Source organism: Brachypodium distachyon, chromosome 1 (assembly GCF_000005505.3).
Source record: "Brachypodium distachyon strain Bd21 chromosome 1, Brachypodium_distachyon_v3.0, whole genome shotgun sequence".
Taxonomy (NCBI): domain Eukaryota; kingdom Viridiplantae; phylum Streptophyta; class Magnoliopsida; order Poales; family Poaceae; genus Brachypodium; species Brachypodium distachyon.
Window position 1 is genome coordinate 21,858,935 of NC_016131.3, and position 22,480 is coordinate 21,881,414.

At 45.5% G+C, this 22,480-nt stretch overlaps 1 protein-coding gene across 1 annotated transcript; it reads left to right on the plus strand.

Annotated features, from left to right (window-relative positions):
- Window positions 1-13,501: 13,501 nt before the first annotated feature.
- Window positions 13,502-15,281, plus strand: LOC100833361 (UDP-glycosyltransferase 88B1). The gene has a single exon (XM_003563010.4). It carries the CDS (start codon window positions 13,584-13,586, stop codon window positions 15,060-15,062), a length of 1,479 nt encoding a protein of 492 aa, XP_003563058.1. The 5' UTR covers window positions 13,502-13,583; the 3' UTR covers window positions 15,063-15,281.
- The last annotated feature ends 7,199 nt before the right edge of the window (window positions 15,282-22,480 follow it).

Sequence of the window (22,480 nt, forward strand, 5' to 3'; positions counted from 1 at the left end):
CTGATTTCTGAGGAGAACGGCGGCACATTGCCAAGAACAACTAAAATAGCAATCAAGTTGGGTTGATGCAATTCTTTTACTCATGCACATTATCTTATCCTCTGCTCGATGATCATGCACACGCACCCATGAGAGTACTATATAGATCGGTTTGCCATCTGGATCTGTCCTTCGTTGGCTTGTTGCAAAGCATAGCCTGAAATTTTCTCTCTCTTTTTTATAAAGGGAGTTTTTATTGAACTTGAAAGTTGCATAAAAAAGATACATCATGCAAGTTCGCACCTGGCCTCTGCATAACAAGATGCACACGACCCAACAAAACCGTATGATAAGAAAAACTAAAAGTCTAAATACAACCGACAAGAAAAACACTAATTAAGGAGCTTGGAGATGCAGTTTACGCCGCAACCTATTATGCGTAAAACCTACTTGAGAACTCGCTCCACTTGAGTACAGGCAGTCATAATCATAGGTCTATCCACTTCCCGTTGCAGTAACGCCCAGGAACGGAGTCAATGGGTACACTCAAAGATAACCTGCGTAAGAGATGGAGATTGTGGGTTATGATTAAAAACTTGCATAAGAGATGGAGATTGTGGGTTATGATTAAAAATAACGGCGTTCCTGTATTAGCCAATCTGCCAACAAAGCACGGTCACCCCGACCAAAATTTTAGCTCTAAAATTACTACCTATGCCATGTAGCCAATTACCAAAAAAATTGATATGCTATGTGGTGGGCGAATATTAGACGCCACCTGAGTGGTAGACCACACAGAACGAGCAAACTAACAGTCAAAAAATAGGTGCTTGATTGTCTCATTGTGAGAGCAAAATGCACACTTGGGGTCATTTTTCGTAAATTATCTTTTGTGAGAATCACCCCATGACGCAGATGCCGCGTACAAGCTTTCACCTTAAGCAAAACTTAGAGTTTCCAAAGGCTTTAATCATGGGTTAATTGGATCTATGCCATTATAATTTTCACATATTGGAGATATGCCATTACAAAAATTTGACTTGGAGAAATGCCACTATAACTTTTTTATACCTCTATTCATGCCATTTTGTCTAATACCATCAAGTATGCTGTCTAAATACGGATATACATAGCTCTATACGAACAGTCTTTTTTCCATTCCAAGTCAAACATTCTATTCCTCTTCCTCTTATTATCCCCCACGCGCTCCTCTATTCTGAACCTAACTTGAATGTTTGAATTTTTATTGATTTTTCTGAGAAGTTTGAATTTTAGGCCAAATTTGAATGTTTTGAACGTTTATGGCGCCTGGAAGAGACTTGAACGTACCGTTGAACGTTGTAAATATGGGGTATTATGGTAAATATTGCTGTACACGCTGAAATACATGTATTATGAACAGTAATTGGTCTTAAGTGGACAGAATGGCATAGTTAGAGGTATAAGAAAGTTAGAGTGGCATTTCTCCAAGTCAAGTTTTTGTAATGGCATATTTCCAACCGATGGAATAGAGAGTGGCCTAGATCCAATTAACCCTTAATTCATCGGAGGAACACCCGAATAGACTAAAACGTGGTAGACCGAGCTGACTGTAGAAGACCCGGACCGATGTAAATTCCATCGGAATACTTCTCTGTCCTGAGTCAGCTTTATCGCGCCTAGACGAGGGACCAAACGATTCCAGGCCTGAAGCTTGGGACCAACCAAGTCTCTCCTGAACAAAATATTAGGAGGAGAATGACTTAGGACTTGAGCTATGGTGTCATGCTTGTTGCGGATAATTTCATATAGTCCTAGGTACTGATCCCGAAGGGGACGATTACCTAACCAAATATTAGGAGGAGAATGACTCAGGACTGTGTTGATTATGACCTTTTTTTAGTGACGATGATTCGAATGGTCATAAATTTATGACCATTTTGGACCAGATGGTCATAGAGTGTTTAAGGGACTCCAGTTCCTAAATATTTATGAACATTTCAATCTAAAAGGTCATAATTACGTTGCACAAAATGGTCATAAATAACTAGTGCAGTTTACAATGTTATTTTTAATTCATTATGATCATTTTAGATGGTCAAAAAATGACATTGATATAATTGAATGGCCACCTCATCAATTTTGCCTACGTGTCTGTCTAGGTGTCATCGAGAGAGGTCCATCTCCGCAATTTTGCCAGCGTGTCGTGCCTAGGTGTCAATATCAATTCTGACATGTGGACCTATTTGAACAATCGGCCCCCACCGACCTGACGACACAGCCACACACATGAACGGAACCTCCCCCACCGTCTGGCAAGTGGAACCTCCTCCCCGCGGCTTGACAAGTGGGACCCGCACTCGCCTGATCAGTGGGACCCAGACACATAGACCCTCCACACCGCGTGACGAGCGGGGCCTGCGTCCACCTGATCACTAGTGGGACTGAGACACATGGACCCCATCCTAACTGACTAGTGGGGCCCACGTCAACTCCACCACCCACCTAACTAGTGGGACCCAGACACAGACCCCAACCTGACTGACTAGTGGGGCCTACCTCAACTCTCCGTCTCGACACCCGCCTGACCAGTGGGACCTAGCAACCACCAACTACAAGTAGAACATATATATTCTACCGAAGGAAAAACAAGTCGCTCCGTTGGGTAGTCAAACAGAGGACTCGTTCCAGAGCAGTGCAAGAGGATTGCCGCCAGAACGATCAAGTGTTTGTGTTATTTACGTTCGCAAGTTCTTTTTATCGCTATAAAGACATCGATCGATCTTTTCACGGTACAGCAGGACAGGAGTGCTCGCCTGGGTTGGCTCCCGTGGGACATGGGCCAGGTCGCCGGGTGGGCCAACTAATATTCTCTTTTATTGTTTTGGGTCGGCCATACATCTCCTCGGCCCAAATACCGTCTCTATTTGAAGATTACCAAGTTGTAACCTAAACCTAACTCCTGCTCCCTTCCTCCCATCTTCCCTATCTCACCCGCCGCCAGGCCTCCCCCTTCACCCAGATCCGCTCGCTCGATTACCCTCCATCTTCCACCGTGCTATTCATTCCACCCTTTTCCCCTCCTCAGATCCGAGCCCTCTCTCTCATCCGCCAGGCCTCGACGCCGCTGGATCTGCCGTCTTGCGCATCTCCGGCGAGCGTCACCCACTCGTCCACGTCGGAGGCGTCTCCGCTGAGCAGAACGCACACATGCGAGGTGGCGGCTTCTGCGACGAGCGGCGCGCACAAGTGCGAGACGTCGGCTTCTCCGGCAGGGCGCTCGTACTCGTTGGAGACGGCAGCGTCTCCGCTGTGCGGAGTGCGCACATGCGGGACGTGGGCGTCTCCGCCGAGCGGTACACCCACATCTAAGACGGTGTAGCAAACTGGGTCGACACCACTGCCTCCATCCTCGCCCGCCAGCGCCCGCTTCTGGAGGTCGACGTCGTCGACTTCTGCAAGGCGGTTCGCTCTCCTTTGCCCCTCCTGCGGTTCCTTCTTTCCCTTTTCTTTCTGTCCCTTCGACACCTTGCTCCTTTGCCCCTCCGACTTAGCTGCCCGGTTCGCCGGCAACAGAGGCAAGATGATACGCGGCTCAACGCAGGGCCGCACCACGACAATGCCGTCATCCGCGTCCTCCCTTGTTCCAGTACCTGTCTCGGTGCCTGCTCTCCATCCTTCTATATCCATGTGCAATGAGCTGATGGTTGAAAAACTACTGGCTGATGTTTGAAGATGCAGTTTGATCATCGGTAGATTGGTTTGGGGCACACGTACTATTTTCCTTCATACAGAAGCTGATAAAAATGAGTCGTGATAATGTTGTTCCCTTATGTTCGTTTTTCAACACACGCACCTAACTAGACGCAGACTATATTGTATAGCATGATTGTTTATGCATGTACCGCTAGTTATCTGAATATATGCAAACCTGAACCTTAGCAGGTAATCTGATCCAAGTCACTATGTATGCAAATCTCCAAAGCTATATAGATAGTCAGTCGAGAAATATCCTGTAGAATTGTTTTATCTGTTCTGAACTGAAAACAAAGAGTAACACCATATTATCTTGATCTTCGCCACTGCGAACACTTCATGGTTGATTTGAACATCTTAGCCGCAGTTTCATTGTTGATGGATAGTTAATTTTCATTCACTATTGAACTCAACTTAATGTTTCTATTTGATATTATCATTAGTTTGTAACATTCATCTTTGCACAGTACAAAATTATAATTATAATTTAATGGCATTTTATTGGCTGGTTATTATTGTGTAGGTTCTGCAGTTGATTTATAAATTGTTGTGTGCTTCAACTATATCTAAATATTGCGTGTTGTAATTCTTTTTACCATGTTGTGGAATAGTTCCTTTGTATAAGCATGGAATGCGGAATGGCTTTCTAAGGAGCAACTATGCTGTTGCTAGTTTTGTTTATCACAAATTATGACACTTGCTGGAATATGTACTTAGGGGTGTGCAAAAGTAGGCTGGCCTAGTAGTTTTGTCTATAATTAAGACAACCAAATATCTCTGTTCTAGGTTTGCATCAAATAGCTGATTATTAGTAAGTAATTGACGACGTTATTAGCTGCTGCATGTCGAAGCCAATCAAATAGTTGCATCTAGATGCTATTGAAGTATTGATCTAACTTAATTAGCATGCATGTTTATTTTCTTGCCATGCTTCTATAGACTTTGATATTGTGGTTAATCTACTGTTGTGGTGTACCATTGATGATATAGAAGCCGGATGCTGTCGTCGAAGATTTAGATTGAAGACTTGCCTTGCGCTCTGTTGCTGCTAGAAATATGTTCTGGTGTGATGTAAGAGGAATGAATTTGTGCGTTCATCTGAAAATCTGGTTGTATTATTTTGTCATGGAGAGTTGGCTCTTAGCAATTTTTGGCTGAACATAGTACTGGACCTTACGAGTTGATGGCTAACAAACTGGAATCGAATAAAAGGCCGAGAATAAAAAAAAACTATTTGGAACGCAAAACGTCTGGACAGCATAAGAACCTGGCCGGAAATTAGAAAAGAAATGAGCAGTACAAAATAAATACCCAAACTATAAGAATTGGCCCAAAAGAAATTAATAACAAAAACGTACATGCCTGAATTGTTGGGCTTGGCCCATTAAAGAAAAAAAAATTAAAGGGCTAAACTATTGGGCTTGGCCTAGACAGAAGACATGCATGGATTAGGCTTATTTTGTGTTATGACCATATAATTTCATCACAGAGTTTGCCACGTCAGACCGCCACGTCGGATCCTACATGTCCGGGTAGGATGGCTAGTGACCAAAAATTTGGTCATAAATTTTTTGACGATCCCATTTGGTCATAATTCTTTATGACCATTTCAGTAAAAAGGTCATCAAGCGTCATTAGCGACGATCACTTTTTGACGATCTGATTTTCATCACAAGAGCGTCATAAACTGAAAACCATGATGATTTTGCGACGAAAATGGGGGGTCATAAATCAGCATATTTCTTGTAGTGTTTGAGCTATGGTGTCATGCTTGTTGCGGATAATTTCATATAGTCCTAAGTACTGATCCCCGTCTTTGATATGAAAGGATCCAAAGCGGAAAAAGCTCTCGTTTAACCTTCATTATAGACCGGCCCAGAAATGAGAATTGCCCTGCTTTCATTCAATATGGAAAATCGCATTGGAGCCAATGTACTTATTACAGAGCAGATTCTGCCAGACTCCTTCTTCAGTCAATAGTTTAAACAACCATTTCCCTAGAAGAGCGGAGTTCTTGACAGCAAGATCCTGGATCCCAGGCCTCCCTATTCTTTAGGTCGACACAAGACACTCCATTTCACAAGGCGGTACTTCTTTTGTTGGCTATCACTCTGCCACAAAATTTAGAATAGAAATAGTTTGGACGCTTAAGTACCCCACGAGGAAGGTCGAATAAAGAGAGCATGCATGTGACCATAATTGTGAGGACTGAGTTAATAAGGACCAACCGGCCCCCATAGCAAAGATTTTTTTTCTTTCCAGCTACTCAGAATTGCTCAGCCTGAAATTTTCCTGTGTGACACTGTGAGGCCCGAGTCATCTTGCACTGCCCTGCAACCCACCATAGGAGTTTGGTCGATCGTGTTCTCTTCTCTTCCTGGGTAGAAGATTACTCATCTTCATCTCGCACTTTGATTTATTTGTGTTCTTTGCTGCAGAGCAATTTCGTCTGGTATGTGATGTAGTCATGTTCGCTTTGGAGGTGGACATAGATTGTTCAGTGAGCTGGCATCTGAAACTTTTAGTCTTTGTACTGCAAGTTTAGGTATCAACTTCATGCGACACATGCGAAATGTTAAGATTATGTTGGGCTGCAGCAAACATCTGAATCAGTCCACCCTTGGCTGTTAATTTTTGGTACTCCTTCAGTCCAACAAAGATGTCTCAACTTTAAAACTTGAAACATCTGTTGTTGGAGCGAGGGAGTAGTATTATAGTGGAGCATGGCTCCTCTTACCTTTTACTGATCTTGCGGAGCGTCGTGATCTCATCTCAGTGATCTCACAGTGTTTTTGTTGTTACACTGGAGGCCAGGGATGCTGCGAAGCGGAGGCTAATCGCAAACGTCGTCTTCGGCAAGGTGTGGGTAATCAACAAGGTCTCCAAGGCGCTTGTGGGTATGAATCCACAGCCTGCATATCGACCAGGCCATCGATCATGGACTTGGACTGGGCGCCCACAAAGGTACAACACCTAAACCTGATCCATTTCTCCTCTTTATTTTCTGTTGTTATTCCGCTCCTACATGCCAAGCTGAATTTGATTATGCGAGGATTATGTTATACTGTGGTTATGTGTTTCTATTCACCAATGTATTATGTGCTCCAGCGCTGAATCCATTTTCAGGTTGACGTCTACTTTGTACCTGATTTATAGAGCAAACGGGTTCTACATTGAATAGATGATATCAATAGGCCCGTGTTTCCGGTCTCTCGTGGAATTGAGATTCCACTATTATGTTAGTTTATTACTAGTATTATTTTTTAGAAGAAAAAAATGTGATTCGCCACGAATGCAATATTTTTGACGAAAATATATGCAATACTAATTTATGCCATCCGAACGAGGTTGGTATTGTATTCATGAAATATAATTTTCTTTATTTGTTCAGAACTGCATTTCCCATTTTTGCAGGATGTGCTAGGCCTAGGCGTCAGCATGTTGAAGACCGCTTCCAGTCTTTTCATTTCATTCTTTGTATTTTTGTCATAGCTTAAGAACTTGGATCGATTCACAAGTTATAGGACTATGACGAGCTCCAACATGAAACTGAGTACTACTATTTGCTCCATTTATGTACGTCTTGATTGCTTCCTGCATGGCATCACAAATATCGTGTCTCTCGCTCGGTATGTTTACGCGCGTGTGTTCTGCGTAGATTCTGAAATAATCTTGACGGTTATTTTAACGCCTTGGACTGTATACCCGGGGTGCTGTACATATGGTGACCAGGCTGTGTTGGGGCACGGCGTTGTTCCGCAAGGAGCCATGGGCCGGGAACATGAGTTTGCTGTCTGCGATGCGTCTGAAAGAGGTGGACTGAAGGCGCTCTAGTGGCGTGGTCCGGGCCAAGCCAGTCTGTCGTGATTCGTGAAGAACGTGTCTGCTGTGCCATCGCCGTCGATACTGTCTCATCCAGTACAAAAGAAGAAGGTACTTACCCTGATGTGCAGTGAGCGTTGGAGAAGTTATTTCTCGGTGGACATCCTTGTCGGTCCATTCAAAATTGTTTGTATTTTTCTATTGTTCCACAAATCTCATATTTCGATAGTTCTAAACATAACTTCGATATAGCCATTTCTTAGTTCCTTTTAACGTGTCGGCGTGGATCCATTGGAACATCGTTTTTCTTTAGGTCTGAGCTTAGCTGCTCAATCTTTTTTCTGTTAAAGAGTGTATGTGTTTCTTTTGCAGTAAAAAAAAAGCATGTTTCTGCTATTTTGAGTCTTTGAGACAATTCAGACATGAGTACACTCTAATTGAGTCGTTACACAAAACAACCACATTGAGGGCAGTAGTTTGCTGTTCAAGTAACCGAAAGCAGTGCATAGCAAATATCAGTTCACCAACTCCCAGTTTTCGTCGTAGAATATCAAGTGAATTAAGATCTCAGAATTAAAAGCGTGCGCACAAGGTAGAAGTATTCGGGCTTTGCATGGATCAGATCAAACAGATAATGATGTTAAACAATATCCTCTGTTCCATAATTCTTGTCAAAATATTATATGTATCTAGACACTTTTTAGGAATAGATACATCCATTTTTGGTCAAATTTGAGACAAGAATTATGAAATAGAGAGAGTACAATGCATTCTGTAAATCATCATGTCATCAAAAGAGAACCCAAAATCATATTGTCTCACTGCCAAATTTCACCATGGAGATTTGTGACCTTCAATTTGGTCACTGAAATGTCACAATTTCCATTTATGCTGATTGTCCTTTCCAAGATACACTACGGAAAATGTGCTGATTAAGATTGTCCGTTTGGAAAGGACAATATTAATAACTCTTACTTTCTTTATGAACGCGCTGAAATGTTGGGGGTGAGACAATAGGATATGAAATGCATGTCTACCGTACTTGTAGAACCACGACTAGGTTTATGGACCTTGTGCTTTGATTGTTCGGAGATTCTAAGTGGGGCACGTGCCCCACCTAGTCTTGCCGTGCGGCGCTGGTCCAAACCGTCCGATTTCCCTCTGTTCCCCCGATGAGCCCGTTCCCTTTTTACGGTTTTACCTCGCTCGTTCTCTCCCTTCTTCTCACGATCTCTCTGCTTCTCCTCATCCCAAGATCTCGAGCGGAGCAGCTGGCTTGGCCACCAAATCATTGCGCCTCAGGCCCTCAGCAGGCTGCAGCAGTGCGTGGTGGCGCGACGGAGGAGGGCGCCGCCCCCATATCTCGGCGCGGAGCACGCTGCTGCAGCGGCGACGGGGCAGGTGGCGCGGCGGAGGAGGGCGCGGCCCTGCACAGAGCAGGCTGCTGCAGCGGCGTTGGGCATGGCGGCGCGGCGACGGGGAGGGCGCGGCCCGGCCGGCGCGGAGCAGGCTGCGGCGGCGGCGTTGGGCGGGGCAGCGCGGTGGAGTAGGGCGCAGCGGTTGGGCAAGGCGCAGGGCCAGCAGCGGAGGAGCGTCTTCGGGACCACCAGATAGGGAGCCACCACGGTGGGTACGGTGCGTGGAATGCCGCCGTGCTATGGGATCGTCGGCTGCCGTCATGGTGGTCCTCGCATTGGGCAGCGCCAAGGTGGCGAGGGCGTAGGCGGCGAGGAGGTGCTTGACGAGAGGCTGGATGGAATGCTGGAGGCGGCGTCCTCCGGGTCGTCCAACTCTCGGTGGGCGTGAGCGCTGTGCGTCCGCGTTGGGCTGCTCGCCGGGCGACATTGTGGTTTGTGATGTCCATCAGATTAGGCATAGCAAAAGAGAATCAGCGACTTCGATTTAGTCGGGTTGTTTTGCCGTGCCGTGCACTACTGAGTGTTATGTGTATACTACATGTTTTCTAGTCCATGTTGTCTAGTCTTAATTGACATGATCTTTGCCACTAACTATCATGTCATGTAGAAACTACTGTCATGATCTTGGGTTATAGTTGTCAAGTCGTGCAACACTAACTACGATGTCATGTACTATCTAGTTGCCATGTTGTACGGTCCTAGTTGTCATCTTGTCTGGTCATAATTGTCATGATCTTGGGTCATAATTGTCATGCCGTGCAATACTAGCTATCGTGTCATGTACTACTTAATAGTCTTGTTGTACGGTCCTATTTGCCATGATCTTGGGTCATAGTTGCCATGACATGCAATACTAACTACCGTGTCATGTACTATCTAATTGTCATGATCTTGGGTCATAGTTGCCATGCCGTGCAATACTGACTAGCTGTCATGTACTACCTAGTTGCCATGTTGTACGGTCCTAGTTGCCATTTTGTCTGGTCATAATTGCCATGATTTTGGGTCATAATTGCCATGCCGTGCAATACTATCTACCGTGTCATGTACTACCTAGTTGCCATGTTGTACGGTCCTAGTTGCCATCTTGTCTGGTCATAATTGACATGCCGTGCAATACTAACCAACATTTGTATGCTATCTAGTTTCCATGTTGTATGATCCTAATTGCCACGTTGTTTGGTCATAATTGTCATGATCTTGGGTCATAACTGCCATGTCGTGCAATACTAACTATCGTTTCATGTACTAACTAGTTGTCATGTTGTACGGTCCTAGTTGCCATCTTGTCTGGTCATAATTGCCATGATCTTGGGTCATAGTTGCGATGCCGTGCAATACTAACTATCATTTCGTATGCTATCTAGCTGTCATGCACACTACTAACTACCATGTCGGGTACTACTTAGTTGTCTGGTTCTGATTGCCATGTTGTCTTGTCATAATCGTCATTATGTTGAGTCATAGCTGCCATGTTGTCAGGTCATAACCGCCATCATGTTGACTCATAGTTGCCATGGTGTCTGTTTATAATTGCCATTACATTGGATCATAATTTTCATGTTGTTTGGTTATAATTGCCATGATGTTGGGTCATAGTTGCCATGTTGTTTGGTCATATTTGCAATATTGTTGGGTTTGATTTTCAGTCTGATTTTTTGTGTCTTGCCATTTTTAGAGGAACAACCGAAGCTTTATTAACTATTAGTCAAAAGTCCGTGCGTTGCTACGGAAAATGAAATAGGAATACAAAAAATAAAATAACTGCAGCACCACCAAATTAAGAGTTAAAATGTGATCCAATGCGGGTGGTTTCATTTAAAAAAAAAATTGTATACGATCTTATGGACTTTATATGCCTCTTGGCGATCCGTCAGCCGGTAGGCCTGTCTCTGTGTAGCGTCTAGACTCAAGAATATGTGCCTGGCGAAATCACAGATCTACTTTGTGTGTGCGTACTCTTTGTTTGTGACTTCTGAGTTTTTATGTCCGCTGGGCTAGGCGTCTTATATGGGTCAACTATTGACCAATCTCTTAAGCTTTGTTTGGATGTAGATGTTGAATGAGATGACTACCAATATTCCTGGAAAACATAACTGGGCCTAAATTCTGTTTTTCTTATATGGATGCACATTGAATTGGCTTGTAGAATCCAAGTGTGACACCAGTTCCAATTCCAGTTTGGATGGAAAAAATTGAAATTGTATATTTATATGATTATGAAGCTTTTACTTTGTTGTACATGTATCAAATGAAATTTTCGCAACGTGTGCATGTATCATGATGATTATGTTCAATATCAAAAGCCATTCAATCCTCAAGGCCAATTTTTACAAAAAATAAAAAAAATAAAAAAACCCAAGCCGTTGCTGCTGTCATGCTGTGTACAGAAAGAGAAGCAACAAAATAGTCTTCGATTACGATGGGAGGCGGCTCGTCGTACAGAGGGACGAGACTGGAGGCGGCTCCTGGGGGGAGAGGAGAGAGGGATGAGACGGCGGGTGACTCCAGGTGGAGGAGAAGGAGGATGTGCGGATGATAAGGAATAGGCGGCGGCCGGAGAAAAGGAAGGAGAAGGGCGGTGGTTTTGGCAAGGGACGAGTGGAGCGGCGGTTGGGAAGGGGATGGAGATGGGTGGAGTCTAGGGACGGGATGGGGATGGGCAGCGGCTGGGGGGGCATGGGGGCGGCTGGAGGAGATGGGCAGCGGACAGCTCCTTCACGTTGCATCTGTCCTCCATGGTGGGCGCCGGCTTGAGTTGGAGATGGGGAGACGCATCATACTGAGAGTGTGACGGTGGAGAGAGAAGAGAGGGGGGAGACTAAGGAAAGTTGCGGTGAAATTGGAGACTAATTCCATTGTTCAATCGTTCAATTCCGATATCCCATTGATCACGTAATCAAGCCGTGTTTCCTTTCAGGGCGGGCACAGTGGCACACTCGGCGAGGACGTACGGACGTCCGCCCAGGAGTTTCAGGCGACGGCCGCAGAGTCGCTGGCGCGGCGCGGGTGGAGGAGGTGCAGGTGCGGTAGTGGCATGGGGAGAAAGATGGGTGGATGCGGAGGAGGATGATTTGGGTGAGGAGATGAGCCATGAGGGGAAACGCAGGAGGGGGAGCCTTCTTGGTTGTTGCGGGCTGCGAAGGGGAAGAAGCCCTCGTGCGGGCTAGCTCGATGGAGATCGGATCGGATTGCGACTCGCGAGAAGGGGAGGGGTGAGGACGTACGACGACGTCCGTACCACCACCACCAATTCCAATTTAATATATTGTTATAGATAAATTGTTATAGGGATACAAATATTTGTTGGGGGAGTATCCAACCAAACATACGGACCAGCCTAAAAAAAGTGCTCCCTCCATCTCATATTAAGTGCTGAAATATTACATTTATCTAGACGATTTTTAGACATATATACATTTATATTTTTGGCAAATTTGAGTCATTTAATATGGACGGAGGGAGTAGCTAGTCGAGGTATAATATATGTGGTTATTCCCCGTTCGCTTCCTTCATGACTGAATATGGTCTCCTAAATCAAAACGAGTGTTTTCCTGTAGCAATACCACGAAGGATTGGCATGCATACCCAGCTGTTTCTCACCATTGATCTCGTTGATGGCATCAAGGCAATCGGAAGCAACTGGACTGTATTGGCCTCCGGTAGCGCTTGTGCTTGCGTGGGCTGCGCGGGCGCGTGGGCTGCAAAGCGAACTGGAACGGGCGCGTGCGTGCGGGCGAGAGCGAGCGCGCGGGCATCAGGGCATGCGGGCGAAGGCGTCGCTGGCCACGCTAACGTGGGGCACGCCGCTGCGGTCCTTGATTGTTTACCGTCGTTATATGATTGATCTAACATATAAGTCCATTGCTTTTCACCTTGTGCCAACACTTTTAATATTGAGATCTTATTTCGCCTGATACTCTTCCCGAATAAAAATGAGAACTGGTGAACTTTTTTTGCGTTGAACTGCTTTTTGTTACTAATTGAACTGCAAATTCTCACATAACATTTTCCATAGTTTAGGTGTGGTTGGATTGACGACCCAACTACCGCTACTCTTTGGCCTCTCGTGTGTTGAAGTTGAAATTTAGGTTGAAATACTTCCCTCGAAGACGGCCTCGATCCCCTACACTTGTGTGTATCAACAATCACCACAATCACCCATTTATAGTATACCATCATGAGGACTCAAAATGATCCAGCATCATAAAGTTAAAAGCATGTCCTTAACCTTGCCGTATCTTTTCAATCTTGTCGGAGGTCCGTAGCCATTCTCCTTATCATATTCTCCTTATCATTTATTTGCAACTAACTTCGTGGAAAGCAACAAATCATTTCTTAGTCAGTCCGTATTAATAACTTCTTGCAAAACGTATGATACTCGATTAAGTATTTTAAAGAAGTAGTAACTAAATTCGTATTAAATCTTTCTATTTTACTCAACGCTTACGACTAAGCCGTGAGACATGGCAAACATTTCTCTTCATTATGGACAGCCAAGATTTTATCGAGTCGCCGTCTCAACGGCCGGTGGAGGTGAGCTGTTCCTATATATGGGCTACATGCTCCTCCATTTCTTGGAAGAACTGCGTACTTCTCGTTTATCATTGGAGAAGGCCGTCCGATACAATGGCGAGCGCTCACGTCCTCCTCCTCCCCGAGCCCGGCTCCGGCCACCTCATGTCGCTAATCGAAGCCGGCAAGCGTCTGCTCGGCCACGGCGGAGATGACGACGACGACTACGAGCACCGCGCGCTGACGGTCACCGTGTTGATCATCCGGCCAGCGACGGCCGAATCGGCCTCCGAGGTCGACTCGCACGTCAAGCGCGTAGCCGCCTCCGGGCTCGGGGTCCGGTTCCACCACTTACCCGCCGTCGATCCCCCCAACGACTGCGACCCCCGCAACGTGCAGGAGTTCAAGTCCCGCTACATGCAGCTGTACGCGGCGCACGTTAAGGCCGCCGCGGCGGAGCTCGACGCCGCCGCGCTCGTCATAGACTTCTTCGCCACTGGCGTCATCGACGCGGCCAGGGAGCTCGCCCTGCCGACGTACGTGTACTTCACGTCCACGGCCGCGCTGCTGGCGCTCACCCTGCGCCTCCCGGCGTTGCACGAAGAAGAATCATCGGCCGACGGCAGTACGGTGCACGTCCCGGGCATGCCGCCCGTGCCCGCGGGGTCTGTCCCGGGGTTCCTGGGCGACAAGGGGAGCCCCAACTACGCGTGGTTCGTGTACCACGGCCGCCGCTTCATGGACGCCGACGGCATCATCATCAACACGGTGGACGGGCTCGAGCCGGGGCTTCTCCACGCGATAGCCGACGGCCAGTGCGTGCCAGGACGACGCGCGCCGCGGTTGTACCCAATCGGCCCAGTGATTGACCTCGGCGGCGCCAAAGAGTCGGAAGAGCACTACTGTGTGAAATGGCTCGACGCGCAGCCTCCGGCGTCGGTGGTGTTCCTTTGCTTCGGGAGCATGGGCTGGTTCGACGTCGCCAAGGCCCACGAGGTCGCCGCGGGCCTGGAACGCAGCGGGCACCGCTTCCTTTGGACCCTGCGCGGCCCGCCTGCCGCCGCGGGCGGCTCGCTGCACCCGACGGACGCGGACCTGGACGAGCTTCTCCCGGAGGGGTTCCTGGAGAGGACCAAGGAGAGGGGCCTCGTGTGGCCGAGGCGAACCCCGCAGAAGGAGATACTCGCCCACGCCGCCATTGGCTGCTTCGTCACGCACTGCGGGTGGAACTCGACCCTGGAGAGCCTGTGGCATGGCGTGCCGCTGGTGCCGTGGCCGCTGTACGCGGAGCAGCACCTCAACGCGTTCGAGCTCGTGTCCGTCGTGGGCGTTGCCGTGGCCATGGAAGTGGACAGGGAGCGGAACAACTTCGTGGAGGCGGCGGAGCTTGAGCGGGCGGTGAGGTGCCTCATGGGGGGCGGGGCGGAGGAGGAGGGCCGGAAGGCGAGGGAGAAGGCCGCGGAGATGAAGACCGTTTGCAGGAATGCTGTGGAAGTGGGCGGCTCGTCGTACGCCGCGTTGCAAAGGCTCCGTGATGCAGTTCGAAGTGGTGCAGCGTGCAGTCGTACCACGGGTCGTCTTCCGGAGAAATGAACGTGCATACTCCCTATGGGACGGAGGGAGTAACTAATAAGCGTGATCCGTCGTTCCGTTTCCACCGTGCATGACCGTGCGATCCTAGGATTGAATGGCTATTTATTGTGTGCCGCCTTTGAATTTTGGCTGGAATTTAGTGTTTGTCACGTTCTCAGCTGTGAGAAATAAATAAGATGTGAAATCGGAAATCCAAGGCAAAACTCCTTTTAAGGAAAATTGGTTCCTTGGTCGTGCATTTTTATAACCAATTAACAGACAGCAGAGAACCATCCATTGGTTGGATGGTATAGTGATGCTTAAATCCCTAACCAATCAGAGATCAAAACATAGGTTTAACATCATGTCCATCTGGTACAAAAGGGATCATCATTTCAGTGGTATACGATGTAGCCCTCGATAGCGAGATGGCATCCGAATCTGCCCTTATATAGGAATGGGCTAGAAACTTTCGATCGGCTCGTTTTTGGCCGTATGTGGTTAGGGCCACCCGGGATGTTATTGGTGCTCTTCTGGGTGTTTCCTACAGATCATGATGGGTTGTGTGACAACAACAACATAATGATATATATATTTTGTCTCAAATTGGCTCAAATACGGATGTATCTATATGTAGAAACGTCTGGATACATGTAATATTTCGACAAGTAATTCTGGCCGGAGGGGGTATTATTATTTTTAGGAAATTAAGTATATGTTTGTTATTAAAATAAGTGTTGAACATTTATTAATAGTAGGAAAACATGAATTTTATTTGTTTTGTAGATATCTGGAACGTTGCTTGAGTGAGCCGTACCATTTTTATGGGGGTAGATTGATCCCAAATGGCATCATCAGTTTTTTTTGCCATGCCCTCGATGAATAGATCGAACTATCTTTTATTGTTTTTCTTATGGAAAGAGGGAAATACCTACAAAATAATTGTGAACATCAGGATTTGAAACTTGGTGAGTGGAATCATGCATCCACAACTCCACCACCCCACTTTCCCAAAAAAAAAAACTCCACCACCCCACAAACATGTTTCTCCTATTTGTTTAGTGTTAATGCATGGATAATCAGATGAGAGAATAAGTGTTGATGATTGATCAAAATGTGTGTGCCATTTTGCTTTCTTAGCCTAGCCAGAGGGAATCCGTTAAATGGGTTTCAGGTACTCCGATGGAAAGAAAGACCAAGTGAACTGGTGGCCATCAAAATTTATATGGAAATAACGACACCTTAGGATATATGGCCCGGTTAGTATGGAGTGTGAACCTTAATGAGTTTTGGGTTCTAATGGGGGGAAAAAAAAATACATAACCAACAAGTATCCACGGAATTTTGTACGGGGATGGCAGCCGCTTAGGACATCTTGACCAAGTTTTGGGATTTTGACGAGCTGAACTTTACTCACCGCTTATCCAATCAAATCTAATGTGCCATGATGATTGCTTGTACTCCTATTCATTCGTGACCACGAAAAGTGATTGCTATGTGCAATTTAGTCATTGTACTTTTGAAATCTCAGTATATAAGGTATACGAACTTTTGTTCCACGTGTTCACACACGGTCGATGGGACGTATGATGTACGTATTTTGCTGACCTGGTGCAAGATGGGTCCCATTTAATCACTTTTGACCTCACCAACATTTCACCACACTATGACTAATTTGAATAGCTTTTAATCAATTATGAAATCTTCAATTAATTACAAACTGATCTCACTAATTTGTGATTGCTCTAATCACTTGGAATATCTATCACTTAATATCTTTATCTTTACTATTTACTTCCTCCTTTGTAATATGACCAACAACTAATGATTTGAGGGTTACGTTTTATAAAAATTATAGCATTGGATTTGTATTTAAAACATGTTCCAGCATTATAAAAATTTCTAACATATACTCCGTCCTTTTCACAAAGAATGGCGCTCACGATTTTCGATGTCGAACTTTGACCAACGTTAGACCCAATAATATGTAGATTCTATGTTACAAAATTTATATTTTTGGAAACGTTTTTGAAATACGAATCCAATGATATAATTTTTGTAGCACATACCCCCTCAAATCATTTGTCTAATTATTGGTCAAAGTAAAATATTAAAATGCGTGCGTGCCATTTTTTGTGAAAAAGAAATAATCTACATGTTATTAGTCTAATCATTGGTCAAAGTTCAACCTCTAAATGTGTGTGTCATTCTTTATATAAAAAGAGGGAGTATTATTTTATAGTTGGTGGTGATGGTACATTCTCCTTGTCTTTTAAAACCAGGCCTCTGATAAATTCTTTTATCGTGAAAAAAGGAAATTCGTGGCAGGTTGGGCCAGGTTACCTGAAATAATTATCACAAGAGACCTCCTGTGTAACTTCGGTGGTGACCGGATTGCACCAAAAGTCGTACTCATTATTTGTAGAGGTACCGGTGCACCGTTGGGATTACAAATAATTTGCCAAATATGACACTGACGTTGCATAGCCCCATTTGCGTATCAGCGTATTGCAAGTTCAGCACAGAGAAGTGGAGGAACAATATGAATATGAGCATAAGTTGCAAAGTATGTTGTTCTTGACTGGTTACCAACCACAATGATACTTAGAACCGGATTCCAACAGCAACACTTGTTATGGACTTTGTTACAACCCACAGAACTATTTTTTTGCATGTGATTCCAATCAACTAAATTCTTAGAATAGACTTTTTTAAGGAACATGTGATGGCGAAGGCAGAGCAATTTTTGGACAGGCGAGCGGATAGAGAAAAGGAAAGCAAGCAGGGCAACTTACTCCGTAGACCTCGTGGAAAGCTCCCTCTCTATTTTCTCGAAGGCAGAGCAAGTGTCGCCCATAGGCAGCTGTTGGCCGCTGCCGGTGGTTGATCGAGTCTTCGATCTCTGAATACAAAGAGGAGACTGACCTAGTAGCAGGGCACCATTCCTGGCAGTCTGCGGTACAGCGTATGTATTAGATGACGTATCCAGATGAGGAAATGGCAGTTTATCACCTTATCCCGTGGCAGACGCGCAGCGTGCAGTACTACATTGCCGGTTAATTCTCAGACGTGCGTGGTCCGCACAGACACCGCGCGGCACGGGTCCGATCTTGGCAACCTGCGTGGACAGATACGAGATAGAGATAGAGATAACTTGCCAACTGGGTTACTGGGGTAGCCTGTGTCGTGTGTACGGTGTACCATACGTTGTTGGTTTCGATCTGTTCCTTTTTTTTTTGACAGCGTTTCGATCTGTTCCTACGCAGTGCATGCATCTGTTTTTGTGTGGAGCGTGCACGTCCGCGCGTGGCGAGCTGTGTGTGGTACTAGCAGTTACCCTTTGGGGACTACAAGTACGCCTGAATGGGTCTGTACGTGCACGTCAGGGCATTATCTTTACTATTCCTTCAGCTTGGTTTGTACGATCCTGGTTAACACATATGGTACGTCGTCCTTTTCCATCCCGCATCCAAAAAACAGTCCGTCATACGAGTATGCAAGACAAAGTAAGTTTCATAAATTAAGGCTATAGTAAGGTAAGTTTCATAATTTAAGAAAATCATGCGTAATCTATATTTGAGAAAATTAAGGCCATATGCAAGATAAGTTTCACAAATTAAAGCAAGTTCCGCGGTTTGCCAATTAGGTTTTGGAAAGAAAAAATCGATCGGTCAATGAGCATGCATAATCTATATTTGAGATGTGAATCATTAAAATATTTATGTCTCCGTTGCAATGCACGGGTACTTAGCTAGTGTACATGAATTATAAGATCTTCCTTGCGACCAGCGGGTTTGTGGATAAAAACCAATTCTCTCGTTAACTGAAATTACACGTTGAGAAAGCTTGAGGGTTATTTTGGCTAGGTAAAATTCTTGTGGGTAGTAGTTTAGTTTGCTCAGAAATTTATCATCTTCAATTCTGTCGGGAGAATTTTTGTAGAGGATGGCAGAAAGAGGAACACCTTTAGTACTGGGCTTTCTCGTAGACAACACGCGGAGTTAAAGTTGGGCCTGACACGGTTTGGACCATAAGCTCCGCACTAGTCTAAAAATGAATGGATTCAAAACTAGTTCTCCTTGTCCAGTGATAAGAAGAACAAGACCAATTGTCACAGGAAAACAAGACTTGAGTTATAAAAAAAGTTTTGTTAAAAAAAAATCGAGTATCATTTCCAAACAGTTTTGCTATTTCTAAGACGATTAAAAAATAACTATTCTAAGCCGACTGAAGAATAGACACTCTCATTTTCAAATGGATGTCTCTTCTAGAATAAAGAAGAGCTACTCGCCGAGGGAGATTGTGGGGGTCTTCCAGCATGACACTTGTCATGCGTGGGGCGTTCTTAGAAGTCTTCTTGAGGAGGATTTTGGGGAAAATAATAGAGAGAATTTCATATTTGCCACTTAAATTTTGCCCAGATGGCAAAATGTCACTTAAGTTTTTTTTTCTTTCAAATTTGCATGTGGTACAAATATGTCACTACTATTAGTTGACCGTTAAGTAAAAAATGAAAAGACAATTTTGACTCTAAATAGTATCTTGATTTTCCCTTTACAACACTTTAGAGAACTAACAATAACTAACGGTAGTGATTAATTTAGTAATGTATATGAGAACTAAATTAATCATAACTCCACAAAAAAAATGCAGCTGTGGAGTTGGACTGTTGGAGTACGCACCGAATAGCACACAGAATGGCAGCAGTACGACAATGGCGTTCATGTGCTTGAAAGCTCGGTTTCGTGTGGCCCGAAGTGTCGTCGACGGTTGCACTAGAGGCGGCGGCGCTGCGTGCGTTTCTGGAGCTGCTGTCGTGCGAGCGTTACAGGAGGCGCTAGGCGCTCCGCGCTAGCTGCCGGAGAAGCAATTAGAGCAGGCAATCGATCGAGCTGGACTGCCCTGTTGGCGATCGAGGCGGGACGACTGGGCTGAGAAACAAATGGGCAAAGCCCAGGCGTGAAGAGGAGGAGCTGGGCCCTAGAAGAGGCTTTGTGCCTTTGGGCTAGGATGGGAAAAGAGCAGGCCCAGGGGAGGAGGTAAGGGCAGAAGACAGATGGGTCAGGATCAGGCCCAAGCAGGAGAAATAAGAGAAAAACAATGTTTTCCTTTAATAAATTCTAAAAATCCAATTATAGCTCGGAACAAGTGGAGTATGAAATAAGAACCATAAAATTCCATTAAAACAGAGGTGCATATTGGAATATTCCAGATCCAAATAAAATACAAGGACGCCAAAAGATCATGTATTTTTCAAATTTAAATTCCAACTAGTGCTAATTCATTTAAACTCAAAATTATATAAATTTTCTAATTAACCTTCAATGAAACCAACCAATTTTTTTGTCCTCGTTTTTATGATTATTTTTCAAAGATCCAAAACCTAGACCTATTTTTTTGAGGGAAAAAACTTAGACCTAGTATGTTACAACTACTGAGATATCAAGCCGCAACGGCGTTGCCATGGATCGAGGACGGCACTTATGCTTCCTCACATTCCACCAAGTCCGACGTCCGAGAGTTCATATAGGGTGGTTTCTTCGGTATCCGATACTCCGTTGGACTAAATGGAGTATTTCAAAAGGACATTATAGTCTTTTCACATTAAAAAGCAAAATAATATCAGATTTTTTCTTCTCTCTATCGTGTCATTGTTGCCTGCTGATCCCAATCGCGCCACCCACCATGCCGCTCACCGGTGCCGGCCTCCTCCAGCTCGCCGCGGCTGCCGGCGCCCTCCTCCGGCAGTCGCGGCCATCCTCCGGCGCCGCCCCGGCCTCGCAGCGGCCTACTCCGTCCTCAACGCGGCACGCCGGCGCAGCCCCTCCCAACGACCTCTGTACGTCTTCCTTTTTTTGTTGCAACTGTTAGATTACACATGTACCCCTGCCTTCTTAATACTCCATCCCAATACTCCATATACTCAAGTTGGAGTATTAAAGTTAACAAGCAATCTGAGACATTAGATTAAAAAAATAAACGGTTCACGTTAATTTCGGAGCAACGTAGAAGAGCACGTCTGCAGCGACTCTATGACGCCCGTGGGTTTACGCAGGACAGTGTCGTCACTGAACTCTAGTAGTAGTTGGTGCAGTGACTCTGACGCCCGTGAGTTTTCAGTAATCTCAGTGGTAGAGTTGTACAACACCATGCTACCATAACTACCATCTACCGGTTTACGCCTCCTTGGTGTACGGAAATCTATGACCAGGAATGAGAAGTCGAGTAGACCAGTGTAATAATGGAAGAAAACCACACGAGTTTTGCACGAAAGTGATGGAAAGGACCATGCATGAATTAGATAGGCACACATCAATAATTGTAGAGGAACGACTTGATTTCTTATCTTCCTATCCTGCCAAATCACAATGTATAGTAAATTTGGACAGATAGGCAGTTGGACACCTTCAAAATAATCGAGGACATTTCCATGCATGCAGAAGGTGTGAAGATATCTCACACGCATGAGATCGTCAATATAAAAAATAATGTTTAGCATTAGCATATTTAGTGAGAATTACCGTGGCGACGGTGACGGCGTGTTGAAGTGTATAAGTGGATTGCCTAGCTCTTTCCTTTAGATCGGTCTTTTGGTTGCGTTGGCTGGCGCATGAAGCTTGACATGGTATTAGAGCCAAAGATCTCACGTTCAGGTACTGACTTTCACAAATTATATTAAAAATTGATGTTACTCCCTTCGTCCATTTATTGACCTCTTGAGACACTATACCTTTGAGTTTATACGTGTTGACTTGTCTTTCCCGTCACACGTGAGGGGGTGTTGAAGTGTATAAGTGGATTGCCTAGTTCTTTCCATCAGATCGGTCTTTTGGCTGTGTTGGCTAGCGCATGAAGCTTGACATGGCGCGTGTCTGTGTGGCGTTGGTGCTTGTCGTTCGTCTTGTTCACGGAGGAGGTGGGTGCTGGAATCCCTGTGGCAGTGATTCATATGGCGGCGGCGGCACGTGTGGTCCTGATCCTAGCTCTGGCGGCAGTGCCGGTAGTGGTGCTGTTGGCTATGGCGGGTGTGTGGAAGGTTGAGCTCCAGATTTGCTGTTGGATGATGGTGGCGGCCTCATGCTCTAGAGGGTACATGCATGGAGTGTTCTTTGCAACTTAATTGTCAGCTGCAACGGCTAATCTGATATCTCAGCCTTTGGGGATGGCAACATGTTGATTTGTGTTCGTTGGGAGCTTGAACTTCGTCAGGAACATGTGCTACGCACAGCGACCCATGGTGATGCGTCAAATCATGCATGTTGCTGCTGATTCGGAGGCGGTGGTTGAAGGGGCGCGTAGAGATAAACAAAACTTTTCCTACGCGAACTCCTAAGATCTAGCCGAGGTAGAAGGCCACAAGGATTACCACTAGACGCGCAGTTGCGGATTATCGATGCAGCGCCTTGATGCAGTGCAGTCCCTCGATCCGATCCAGCCGA